At 36.3% G+C, this 13,135-nt stretch overlaps 1 protein-coding gene across 1 annotated transcript in view; it reads right to left on the bottom strand.

Moving 5' to 3' along the window:
- ALDH1A1 (aldehyde dehydrogenase 1 family member A1) overlaps positions 1 to 13,135 on the bottom strand; it is a 53,447-nt gene that overhangs the window by 23,663 nt on the left and 16,649 nt on the right. The window contains exons 3-7 of the mRNA XM_014848753.3: positions 8,483 to 8,623; positions 6,454 to 6,583; positions 4,762 to 4,823; positions 3,118 to 3,246; positions 1,659 to 1,772 (exon numbers count right to left, since the gene is read on the bottom strand). Coding sequence (XP_014704239.1) covers positions 1,659 to 1,772; positions 3,118 to 3,246; positions 4,762 to 4,823; positions 6,454 to 6,583; positions 8,483 to 8,623 — 576 coding nt within the window. The remainder of the gene's footprint in view (positions 1 to 1,658; positions 1,773 to 3,117; positions 3,247 to 4,761; positions 4,824 to 6,453; positions 6,584 to 8,482; positions 8,624 to 13,135) is intronic.

The following is a 13,135-nucleotide window of genomic DNA, read 5'->3' as shown; positions in this document are numbered from 1 at the left end:
AGGAAACTCAAGTTTAGCAAGGATTCTTCAATTTTGGAAGACACACTGCTAGGAGGGGTAAAGTCAGAATTTGAACCCAGATGTTTCCTAGACATCTAATCTCAAAGTTTTTTGAGCAGGCGAAGCTACAGTGCCCTCAAAATGCTACAGGGGGTCAGGGATGAGCCAAGATCAACAGACAGTGCCACTGGAGATGGGATCAGGGAGCAAGAACCCCCGACCCAGACAAACTGGAGAAGCGAGCAGGCGTGGGATTCAGAACTGCTCCACAGGGAGCCCCTACGGCAGAAGGTTTAGAATGCCATGCTGAGGAACTTGTACCTCTCTGCCTTTACCTCCTCTGCTGTGATTTCAACCTATGACTTCACCATCTTTTAAGTTACTGCCATGTCTTGAACATTCCCAATTGTTTTGTCAACAAAATCCTGAATGTAGGATTGGTTTTCTCTTATGTCAGTTAGGGGTGTGCAGAACACAAACTTTTTCTATTCTGTGTACATAAGAAAAAATGTGAAAAAGTATATATTTCTTTATCTAATTTAAAAAAGATCAAGAAAAATAAAATTTAATTTTCTACCATTTCAGTTTTCTATGAAAATGTTTCTTTATATGGAGTGGCTAATGAGGAGAACAAAATAATCAAATTAGTGTTTACTCACTATCTAGAATGTTTTTCTTGCTTCTCAATCTCCCAGGAGTTAAAAAGGTAACCATTCCTCAAAACCCAGAACAAGTTCTAGCACCCACATAGACATCATTAGCCCCTCCTGTGAACGCCCTTATGTACTTTGTACACATTGTAGTGTCTTATCACAAACTGCCTTGTGTCTTATTTGTGTCAGTAGCTTTATAAAAAGAAGTTTATTCATACTCCCCATCCTCTATACCGTATACTAGCAGAGGCAGGCATTATATTTTGTATTGAACATCTAACAATGTCATATAATCTAATAGAATGACTCAAGAACTTTTTTGCTTGATATAGTATGATTTCACCACTTTCTTTTGCTTGCAATAGAAAAATCATCTCAACAGATGGGACTCCATTCTCCCAAACTCTACCTTCTAAGCTGCTCACTCTCTCCCTCCTGCCTTTCCTCACAATGCTCATGGCTGGGGCCCTGTTCCTTAACCTTCTAGAAGGTCAAGCTGGAGCCAGAGAGGCAGAAAAGGTAGGCTGGGCCAGCAGTAACATCCAGAGAAGCTGAGCTGCTGGCTCCCTTTCAGAATGTTCGGGGAAGAGAGAGCCCCAAATAAGGAGCTAAGGGTAGGGCTCGGCTATTTATTTTCGTATTCTACAGGATAAAATTACATTCATTCATACAAATCACTGTGGCCTAATTTATATTTTCTGTCATAAACTTTACTAATCATATGACCAAGTCTAACTGGCCATATTTCTCATCCGGGAAAGTATAATGAACACACTAAAAAATTGTTTACTCCAGTTCTTCTGAGTTTCTAACAGGTATTTCGTTTCATCTCAGCTACATCTGCTTATGTTCTATAAACATGTTTGAGGCTAGAATAAGGAATAAATCATCAGAAAGAACTTCTGTTTGAAGGAAATGTCGGCTTAAACACAGTTACATAAAACATACTCCTGACAGCTGGAGATGCAGACATTCTTAACTACTGGCTTGAATAAATGATGTTACCTCTGTCGATCCCGTGAAGGCCACTTTGTCTATATCCATGTGAGAAGAAATGGCTGCCCCTGCAGTAGGCCCATAACCGGGGACAATATTCACCACTCCTGGAGGAAACCCTGCCTAAAAGATAAAAAGTAAAAAAGTGATGACACTCGAGAATTTAATTCTATGAAAAAAGAGAAGAGTATGGGATCATGGCTGCCTCTTTTTGCTAACCTTATCAGTTTCTCTACCAAGAAAAATTCACTTAAGTGGTTTTATTATTTTTTATTGTTATTTCATTACTTAGCCCACTTAAAATAACCTCAAGGGTTGCATGATCGACGGACCGTTTCTCCTCAGGCTAAGTCCATGTTCGACTTTTATGCATTGTTGCTCCAACGGTGCGGTGGCCGTCTCAAATTTCATAATAGCAATGCAAAAAGACAGCATGTGTAACAGTGTTTGGTAAATTACTCACAAAGAGGAAAAGCAATGTGTTTACTATCCAATCAGCAAAAAGAAGCAGCTAAAGAGATCTCACATTTTCAGTTTCTAGCTGTTGATTGCTCCGGGCGTAACAACTGGGTTGCCAATTCCCACTGGCATCATTTAATCAGTAAAATGCTGGTAAGTACAGTCATTCCCTTTACTGTTAAGCTTCACAGAATTGATTTCATTCCTAGTCAAAGAATTTTCAGGTAGAAAACAGTGTGGCAACTGAGATAGGCACATTAAAATTTCATGTTATTTGCAACAAAATGCTTCATTTTGACATCTCTTTTGCCTTTTTTCAATTTGAAGCGAAGAATATTTTTAAGATATGGGTTCAAATTTCCTAAATTTAAGTTTCTAGTGACTTAAGCTTGTTTTCTAAGTTTTGGTAAGGTATGAAAGACAAACGACAATAAATTATTTGCAAGAAAGACGATATTAAAGCAATCTGCATAGTTGAAAATAAATTTGCCGGTTTTTGAGCAAGAAGGTAAATGCAGAGAAAATCATAACAGAAAAGAGAATATAAACATATCCCCTCATGGGTAGATGTGTTTAAAAATAATGTGACCCAATATTACAAGCAAGCATACTGGCACAGAGGCCTACAACCTTTGCATGGGCTATTTTAAACAAATTTGCAGAACTTCCAGGCCATTAGTCCAAATTACATTTCAACATTTGAAAGAAAGCTATATCAATTTCAACACGAATTTGCATTCATGAAAGTTTGGCAAAAGAAACAAAGAAGTGATCATAAGGTGACTGTTTGACATGAAGCCTTTGAGTCTGGCTTCCTGGCTCCACTTGGGTGGAGGTTCACTTAGGCTGACTGACAGAAATTCCAGCTGGCAGCCACACTAAATACATCTGCCCCACTGGACAGGAACTGCTGAGAGATGACCCAGTTTATAGGAGCACCAAATGAGGTCTTCCTAGTGTAGAGTAGGACTCCTGAGTTCTTGTGCAGCCTTTGACTTAGGAGACTCACCTCTTTTATTAAAGTTGCCACATGAAGCGCACTGAGAGGAGTTTGCTCTGCCGGTTTGACAACCACCGTGTTTCCGCAGCTAAGGGCAGGCGCTATCTTCCAAAGGAACATGAGCAACGGGAAATTCCACTAGAAAGCAATAGATAACAATAGAGTCTTTGTATTGCTGAAAGTCACATTCTCCAATCTAACTTCTACACTGTATACTCCTTGTAGATGTGAAATAATAATTGTAGTTCTGTTTAATCATCTGGTGTATTTTAATGAAGCTCATTGCTAAAAGCAACTTGTAAATGCGCTAAGGCTCCAAATCAACTAGATATGAGAAGGGGACAGGAGAGAGCTGTAAAACTTTATCAGGTGCTGTTATTTTGAGTTCTTTTTCTACGAGGAAAAAAAATCACTGCATGGTTTAGAAATCAAGATTCACTATTAAATATATTGTAAGTTATCTGTAAGTGTTTAAAAGGTGTGATTATTTCTCCCTCCCTGTAGATCATTTACTCTAACTATTTCCCCAATAATAATATTTAGTAATGTTTATTTCTAGGACAAATATCTTGCTAAAGACAAAGAAGGTCTAGGGTCTGCAGGCTGAGAGCTTGGTTCACATCTCAGGTCAACCACTGACCAGCCATGTGGACTCAGACAAGTTCCACGCTCTCCATGCGTGACTTCATCACCTGTAGGTGCCGATCAAAGTCCCCTCTACTTCAGAGGGTTGTCCTGAGGATTTATCCAGAAAGTGGGCCAAACGCTTAGCAGAGTGACTGGTTCTTCATAGGCATGCAGTAAATATTAGCTAGTATGAGTATTCAGGATTGTGTAATTTTTATGAATTTTATTGAGATTTTTGAATTAATGAACAATTTAATTCAAAATGTTGATATGTATACACTTCAATCTTATTGAAGCAGAAGATAAATCATTGCTACTTCCTCATCTAAGAACTTCAGGACACTTTACCATCTTTTTATTTGTCATTTTTGAATGTCAGTTAATGTGAAATCATTTAGATAGTCTTCTATTTGTTGGGCTTACAAGAAAATCTTCATGATTCTGCTGAAAAATACTACCTTCTCGAAGAGGAATTTAAATGATCAAGGCCTCTTATCTAAAGGTAGGATATATTCCATACAGTGCTCCAATAGTTTCTTCCATTTTAATTAAAAAGTTTCATTTAGGATTTGAACACCCTGGTTGCTACATTTCTCCCTGATGAGAAGTCCCAATGAGGAGACAGAAAAAGCTGGAAAGTAGTAGGTCATACAACATTTCACTAAAATGGTGTCCTCAGCACATGTGCCAGTGATGACCACTTTGCATTATACATGTAAAGCATGAGTCTTAAAAAGAGTCTATAATACAACTTTTTAAAAACAAACTATAGAATAAAAGGTAAAGATTTGTTGATGCAGTAATACTGAAACACACTCGAGAGATATGCCAGGGTATGCATGGGTTTCTGGACTACCTAATTCATATCTAAGGAGCTTAGTCACAGGGAGACCCAAGTTCAACATTAGCACATTTAGCAAATATCTAAGCATCCAATTGTGCTGGAGAGAGTTTCATTACCAAATAAAATAGAATTAGAACTTGTTTTTTTTTTAAGATTGAAAATTGTATAGAAGACCAACTTACAGGAAGGATTTGGCCACACACACCAACAGGTTCGTGTCTTGTATAAGTAAAAAAGTTTCCATCTGGAAAATAAAACACACAATTATTTATAGACATATGTGCTTGACATTCCTAGAATGGTGGTTTTGGGCTGATGTGAGAGGAAGATGTAGACAATAATTAAAAAGAAAGAAGAACATATCTTTAACTATTTACAGAACGAAAAATTGAGGGCTCAAATGGTAATTTGAAATGAGAGGAACTGTAAACTGAGTTAGGTCAAAGCAAAGATGCAAAATTGGAAAAGATCTGAAAGATATTTAATTCTGTCTTTCATCATATGAGGGCTATTTTCTAAATTACCCTTTTTCTCAAAGTTTCATCTTTATTCTCAAAGTTTACTTTCTTTCATGATAAAGGAAGTAAAAGGTACGTAGCTAAGACAAGAACAGTTAGACTCCTGTTTCTGGTAGCTCTGAGTTCTACCAGTAATGGAACATTTTTTAAGTAATATAATTTTAAAAATAATAAAGTTAGAAAATAGTAGAATTAAAAAATATCTCCCTATGAGCAATAAGCCTTTCCTACTGGCTTGTTCTAAAATGTTTTGTTTTCTTTTTTTGCCTACCAAACAATAAAAGCAAACTCTCTTAATCTATGGGGGAAAAAATGGCCGAAGTAAAAAACATGCCTTTTCAGTCTGGATTTGATTGACTCAAATGCCTCAGAGTTTGCTGTGGTCATCCTGAGGTGACATTGTGCTTTATATTCTGTCTGTTCCAGTTCCCACAAAAGATTCCTGGCTATCACAGCATGAAGACTTTTTATCAAGATCTATTTGTAATTTGAATGGCTTCTCCCATTTTGTCAAAGGGTAAGTAAGGTAAGAGTTTCTAAAATAGCCACATTTCTTGGTATCACCGTGTTCTCAATCACCCCTTTTAACTTCTTGGCTATCACTTCTAACCTGTGGATGTTCCTATTAGATTGGAAATGTCCATCAGGGCCAGTCCTGGAGGGTGTTGTATTTCTATAGTCACTAAGTTTATATGAATTAAATTCTACCCATCTTGCTTTCCAAATTGATGCTTTTTCATATTCCTATCCCATTTTGTGCATACTCTACTAAAATACTAAAACACATACATGCATATTCACTCATACAAATTCTTAATCAGGCTATAAACACAGTCCCATCTTGCTGTAAGCTATTTGAAACATTCAATTTGAATTGGTTTGTTTAATTAATCTGCTGTAACTATACTGATTTAGAACAGGCACAGATGAGCATAACTGACTCACACTGGAACATGCAAAGAGGCTCAAATAATTACATTACAGAAAGGGTATAAATGTCACTATTGGAATAAAATCCAAATAAATAATGTTGGAGGCCACCTTTGAAAAAGTTGGGTCCATAGAGAGACAGTTGCTTTAAATCAGTAATTGTGGGCTTAAGAATGTTCTTACTTTAATATTTTCTAAAATATCTATAGTGTTCTTTTCTGCATGATTATGCTGAAAAAATTTTAAAAGCCATTTGATGAATCTTAGCAGAACTTCTGGGTTCAGAACTGCATTGTCTCAAAGTCGAGGAGTAAATAATTTTGCCTTATTTGGTTGACATCTTTAAAAGGGAGAGTTTGGAATTAATCAACACTATAGCAATCTCCTCACCCATCCCCAGCCCTGGTGCTTCCCAAAGCTGCTTACCACTTGGTATTGTGCGTCCCTGGATCTTGTCAGCCCAGCCTGCACAGTAGCGTAATGTTTTTAAGCAGCCTCCTAAATCCATCAGATAGGCATTGGAAAATAGTTTTCCACCATTCATGGACTCCATTGTCTGAAAAAGAGATAAAATCCCAAATTTAAACTTCTACAAAAATTTTAGGTTAAAAAAAATATGGTCAATATTTTGAATGATCATGTGTTAGAGAATTTTGTATAAGGAAGAAATTCTGTCATCTTGTCTAACCTCTTCTTTTTAAAAAGGAGACTGAAAAAAAGAGTTAAAATAACCGCTTATGGTCTCATAGCAAGATCTAGGTAGAAAGGATAGGGAGATTCTGGTTTCTAAACCCTAGTGTTCCTTCTGTCTCATTCTAAATGTGCTCCAGCCAATCAACTTTCTAGGAATTGATCACAATTTGATATGCACACAGCTGGTGAGAGTGGCACCTAGCCTCCTTAGTCAGATAAGAGTTTCAGCAAGATTTCACCTATTGTATCATACAACTGTGGGTGACAATTTAGTGTCAGTGACTATTAATAACGCCTCAATAATCAATTTTAATTTTTGCATTCCATCTGGATATAACCAATCAATTCACACAAACTTAAGTGACATCTGGATCTTTCATTCATAGAGTTTCTTCCACAGAATTTTTAATTGTGAAATTTCCAATTTTGCCACCATTATCATAATTATTGTTTGAATGGTCAGGCAGTAAAGTTCAACATTTTCTAGTTTAGTGCTCTAACCATTATAGGATAGCCTATTTCCTCTTTTCCTCCTATCCTAAATAGAACTTTATAGAGCTCTTTGGGACCTACTGTTGTGCTGGGGCAGGAATGTACCAGTGATAAACTCTTAAAGCTATTTCTCATCAATTACATAATCTTGTATCTCTACATGATAACACATGCCAACTCAAAATTTAATCAAACATGATTTTTGTCTTAGGATCTTAGGCTCACAGAGGCAGTCAACACTCTACAATCCAAAGATCAGATGAATAAGAGAAGCCATGTTTTAGTAAATTCTGCTTTCTTCCTACAGGACATTTGGTTAATGGAATTTTGATGTATATAGTTTCTAATTACATATTTTTGTATACTTTGAATTATGCTGAATCTTTGAGTAAAAAATGATTCTTTGATTACCTGTAATTGCTAATGTTGATTTTCTTTTTTAAATTTAGGCCTCTTCGTTACTGCCAGTTTAAGGTTCTAAAGGTAATAAAAATAAAAATTTGCTCTGAAACCTGATCTTGATATTGATTTGTGTTAGACCGGCTTCACTGTCATGCCCAGCTGAGAAGAAAACAAGGAAACAGCTCCCATATCCATTGTATGTGCTGGCTCACCAAAATGTTTGGGAAAAAAAGAAGCAATAAACATAAAAACAGAATTTTTATAAACATATGAATGATTGGATCTTTTTCTTTATTCTTTACTTTTTCATCTTGATAATTTGATCAAGACCATTGTGAACAAACACATTTCAAGAAGAAAAAAGTGGCCACTTATTAGGCATCTTGTCAGGCTAGAGCAAGGTGAAATAAGATCTATTTTAGGTAAATATTCTGAGAACCTTTAGCAAACTTTATGAGATTTTCCACTAAAAGAATTCGGTGGTCAAATAAGTTCGAGAAACAGTATATTATTCTAGGGTATTCACATTTTTGTGATCTTGTTAAAGACTCTGAGAAATTTTAGAATAAAGGAAAGAAATTTTTTAAATTTTGTTTACTCAAAGTTTGTCAGTTTTTGGCTGTAGAATCTATTCTGGGAGCAGAAATTAACATCATCCAGAACTAGAGTGCAGATTACTTACTATCTGAGCATTAGCTCAAACGGTAATGTTCCCGTGTGAGAGAGCTGGTAGATCAAGTCTCTTTGTTTTGTTTGTAGAGAGCTTGATGAGTGATCACTAAAACCAAACAACCTGCCAATCCAAACAATGAATGTTTTCTAGAGATCTGGTTATCCACCCAGTTTGCCGAGTTTGGTTAATACTCACTGCCAGGATCAGCCGGTCTCTTTCAACTAAATCAGCCAACTTGTATAATAGCCGGCCCCTCTCAGAAGCATCCATGGTACGCCATGGAGAGCCAAGCTGAAAAGCTTGTCTTGCAGCTGCCACTGCTTTGTTAACATCCTCCTGCAAGTCAAAGGGAATTCAATTCAGCAGGCTGCACATAGTTACAAATCCAATGGCAACAACCCTATAGAATAGACTAAAGCTCCTCATGAGCAGGTACTGTGTCTTCATTATCTCAGTCTAGCACATTGTTCAAACTCAACTACCATGTATTGGGATTACACCTGCTACCTAATCTTTAGAATGATGAGTTCCACACACATAGGACATTCTTGATCTCCCAGAACAAAATTATTATGTTTTAATAGTTGCTATCATTGGAGTGCTTACCAGGTGCCAGATAATGTTCTAGTTACTTCACACACATTAAGTCACTTAATTTCAATTATCTTATGAGACAAATACATCGTCCATTTTACAGATGAAGAAACTGAGGCAAAGAGAGAGCGATGTATCCAAAGTCAATAGATGAAAGTGGCCAAACAGTTTTAAATGGATCCCATCTGACTGGAGAGCCTTTGCTCTTCACCACTAAATTAAAATCCTTTGGTGATTAGATTACCAAGAGTTCTAGGCAAAGCTCAAGATCTAAAATAGTCAATCTCTTCTTTGATCTCTGGTGATTCTACAGCCTGTGCACTCTCACGAAGAACTTATTGAATTTTGTTTCACTGTTGAAGATTAAACATTATAAACATGTGCTCATTCCTTTTGTGCGGAGCGAAAAAGGTACAAAGGTAGTGGAACTGATATAGAGAAGGGTCTCTACGTGACAACCTCTCATTTCCCAACTGGTACAAAGAGATCCTTTTCAACCCCTAACTCAGTAAAGAAGTCAGTTTCTTCTTATTAAGGCACTGCTTAAAATTACACTAATTCAGGCAAAAGTCAAATCAAATCATTACACACTAATTCTAGCCTCCTGGTGTTCATTCATGTTGTCTTCACTCATGCTCTTTTTTCTGAATGAGGTTTTCTCCTCTTATTCTTTCCTAGTCCACCTCAATTACATACTTTTCCCTGGCTACTCCATTCCCTACAGAGCCCTATTCAGATCTCTTCTCAGCTCCTACATAATGTAACTACTACGAAAATCATCACTTCTTCCATTCCTACTTCATAAGTTGTTTGTTTTCCATCATCACTTGCAAACACCTTAAAGGCACAGATTATTTCAATGTTCCTTTGGATATCGGACTGGCCATTACTTGGAGCTACGTAAGTTCAACAAATCATGGCTACATCCTAGGTCAGTAGGTTGTCTTTTTTGCAGGAGACATAATTTCCTTTGAGAATGTGAGGGGAAAATTGTCCTAACATTTTTTAAGTTGCCTGTGATTAAGCTGAAACCCATTCAAGGATGACACCACCTGCTTCGGGAGGCATGGATCTCAAATTAATATCCTCTGCCCTAGGCTGTGTTCAATTCAGAAGCCCAAACTTACAAGTCTGCAAATGAAAATGTAAACAATTTTTACAGTATTTATCACCACACTCAGATGATCTGGAGCAAGAGGCATATTTTAGAAGTGTAATCTGGTCTAATAAGTGATAATATTTGCAGACTATAAGAAGGATTCTTTCTCTATAATACATCATACATGTGTGTATCTCACTGTGTAACTTTTGAGAGAATGATGAGTATATACAATAAAATATATGCATTATTGTTTGCCCTTCCTGAGAAATATATATGTAGTCATATTTTGGGCATTCAGTTAATCACATTGATTGCTTATATTTGGACAGTGTTTTATGCCATAGGTTCTAAACTTTTCCAAGGTATATTTGGAGAGCACTGTTTGAAAAAAAACCAAGCCACAAGACTCTGAAATTGCCAGCATGATCTGTGGATACCACAGCTTACAAAATATATGCTGCTCTGTGTTTCAACAGATCTGTGTGACACAGCTTTCATTTGGATCCTTCTGCTCAGTGTTCCGCCATCCACCTTAGCCAAACATGGTTTATCACAGGCATCCTGGCCTCTCAAAGGGATATGGAGAGACTGGCTTCATGACAAGTAACTGCCATATGGAAAATACATTCCTGGAGAATGCTACTATAAATAAAGATGTTTTTGTGGGTATGTCCTTTGGATCATGCTTCTCCTTTTCTCACATTTTATCTTTTATCTTGCAGGGGCAGAAATAGAATAATGGTAGTTAATATACAGCTTTGGAACAAACAATCTAGACTTGAATTCTCGTTCATCACCTATTAGCTCTGTAAGCTTTGAGGCATCTATCCATCCTTCCATCTAAAGATTTGCTAAATACTCTATTCTGTAGCATCAGGCTGCTTTATTTATTTAGGATGCTATTTATTCGGGATGCTTTATTCAACATCAGGCTACTAATGATAAAATAGTGAAGGAAGGAGATAGCCCTTCTGAAAATTCCAATTGAATGGGAGAAATATACAACCAGATAATCATTCCAGTATATTATTATAGACTGTGAAAAATATTTTTACGTGAAATATATTGTGATGTGACTTCTCTAAGCTTCAGTTTTCTTATCTTTAAAATAGGGATAAGTTACCTTCCAGAGCTGTGTTGAAGATTAAATAAGGTAACACTTGAAACACATTTTCTATGTGACAGACATCATGTTAAGTGTTCATTAAATGACAGCAATTGCTATTGTAGTTGTAGCCGTCAAAACAACCTTAAAATAACCCTCAGCAGTCCTGGTATATTTTAATCCTTCCTTTCAGTTTTCACTGCTCTGGATTATTGTAGGCCATTATTATCTCATACCATTGCTAGTCTTCCCAAGTCCATCTGTTTTTCTCCCCAAACTATCTTGTTTATTGTTACCAGGCTAATTTTCCTCAAATAATTTTATCTTATCACTTTCCCTTTCAAATACTTGCAACTCCTCCCTTTTGCCTACAGTTCTAAGGCCAAACTCTTCTTTCTGATTTTCAAGGTCCAATATTTTGGGTCACCGCCTCACCTACCCAAACTTGTGTTCAAGTTTTTCTACTCTGTGTAGTTCAACGCCTTCTCATCTTTGCTCCTACAATTCTCCTTGCCGAGAACGTTCTATCAACACACCCTTTTACTTTCAAAATCCTACATATTCTTTTAGACCCAGCTCAAATATTACAGCTTACCTAAACCCTTGCCAAACTAATCCAGCTTGATAATAGCTGCTAGTTAAGAGTCTACTAAGCTCCAGGTACTAAGTTAAATCCTTTATAACCCCACAATTACTACTATTGTTATGCATCATGGACCTTGCTTTGTAGGACCTGAAACTTAGCAGACAGTAGAACCAAAGTTTGATCTCGCACCTGCCTCCGAAATCCAGTTTCATAACTCTGCAAGACTATCCTGATAATGATCTCCTTTGCAAAGAATATCAACTGCTCTCTGTATTATAAGCCTATAATATTTCTTACTATTCTGGGCCTACAATAGGCAGCTAATAAACATTGAAGAATTCTGTTACCTATCTTATAAACTTGATTTTACATAAGGGTGCTCCTTATATAAATAATTTGCTTGTGTTGATATTTACATAATAAATCATATTTTAATTGGTTTCATTATATAACAAAGCTTTTACATTAATCAAAACTATTAGGCATAATGGTTTGTTTTGTTTGTTTTTAATCCCAGGGCTAATGTTTTTTGGATTTCTATTACAGGACTAGTATTTCTAAAGATATAACTTTTTAATTAACAAGAAAAAAATTGGGTACATTAACTCAAATTTGCTACCGTCAATAACAACTTTTGCCTTATAATGTTTTCAATGTTGCTTTTTGGAAGTAAGAGACCACAAGTTGAATGTATGAAGACATCAGAATGATTATGAAATATCACATGCCTCTTAAGTATAAGTAAGGAGGACTCAACTTTTCTATCATTCCTAGACTGTGCATTTCCATATTAAATTCATTCAGATGTGGATAAAATAGTTATCAGACCAGTTTTACTTTTATACCCGTCATAGGCACTTACTTTAATAGACATTTACTTTTATCCCCACCAATTATGTGTTAGGTCATGCTCTAGTATTAAAGCAATTTGCAGGATTAGTCAATATAGCCTAAAAGAAGCAGTGAAGTGAAAAGAAACAGTTCCCACCCACATCTGTGCTTTGCTTTGTAACCTCCGTTTGTTCTTGCTCCTCCTCCTTTCTTTATAACACCCTTGAAAGGCGGTATATAGCCCATTGTTAGCTCCATTCTCCTTATAAATCAAATCCTTAAAACCTCTTGGCTTATTTTCTAAAGAGTCAGTTCTAGAATATTAGGTTTACATTGACTGTGTAATTTACTAGATTTGTAGCTTTCACTAAGCAGTATTAGAAGTTACTATACATTTGTCTGAAAAATTGTGAGAACAGCAATCATTATTTAAAAACAAAGGTTAGTGGATCCTTCCAAAAAAGAATATGATGACAAAAGCACTGGGTGTTGAGCAAACAGTTGCTTATTGTGAACAGGTTATACCAGGGACAATTTAACCCGAGTGATCAAAGATCCAGCCAACTTGATTAACATTGTGACTTGATTTGAAGCTGTGCTGAATATTAGTGAATGTCCTTGACGTACATT

The sequence above is a fragment of the Equus asinus genome, chromosome 23, assembly GCF_041296235.1.
Source record: "Equus asinus isolate D_3611 breed Donkey chromosome 23, EquAss-T2T_v2, whole genome shotgun sequence".
Classification (NCBI taxonomy): domain Eukaryota; kingdom Metazoa; phylum Chordata; class Mammalia; order Perissodactyla; family Equidae; genus Equus; species Equus asinus.
This window is presented reverse-complemented; position numbering and strand designations above follow the sequence as displayed.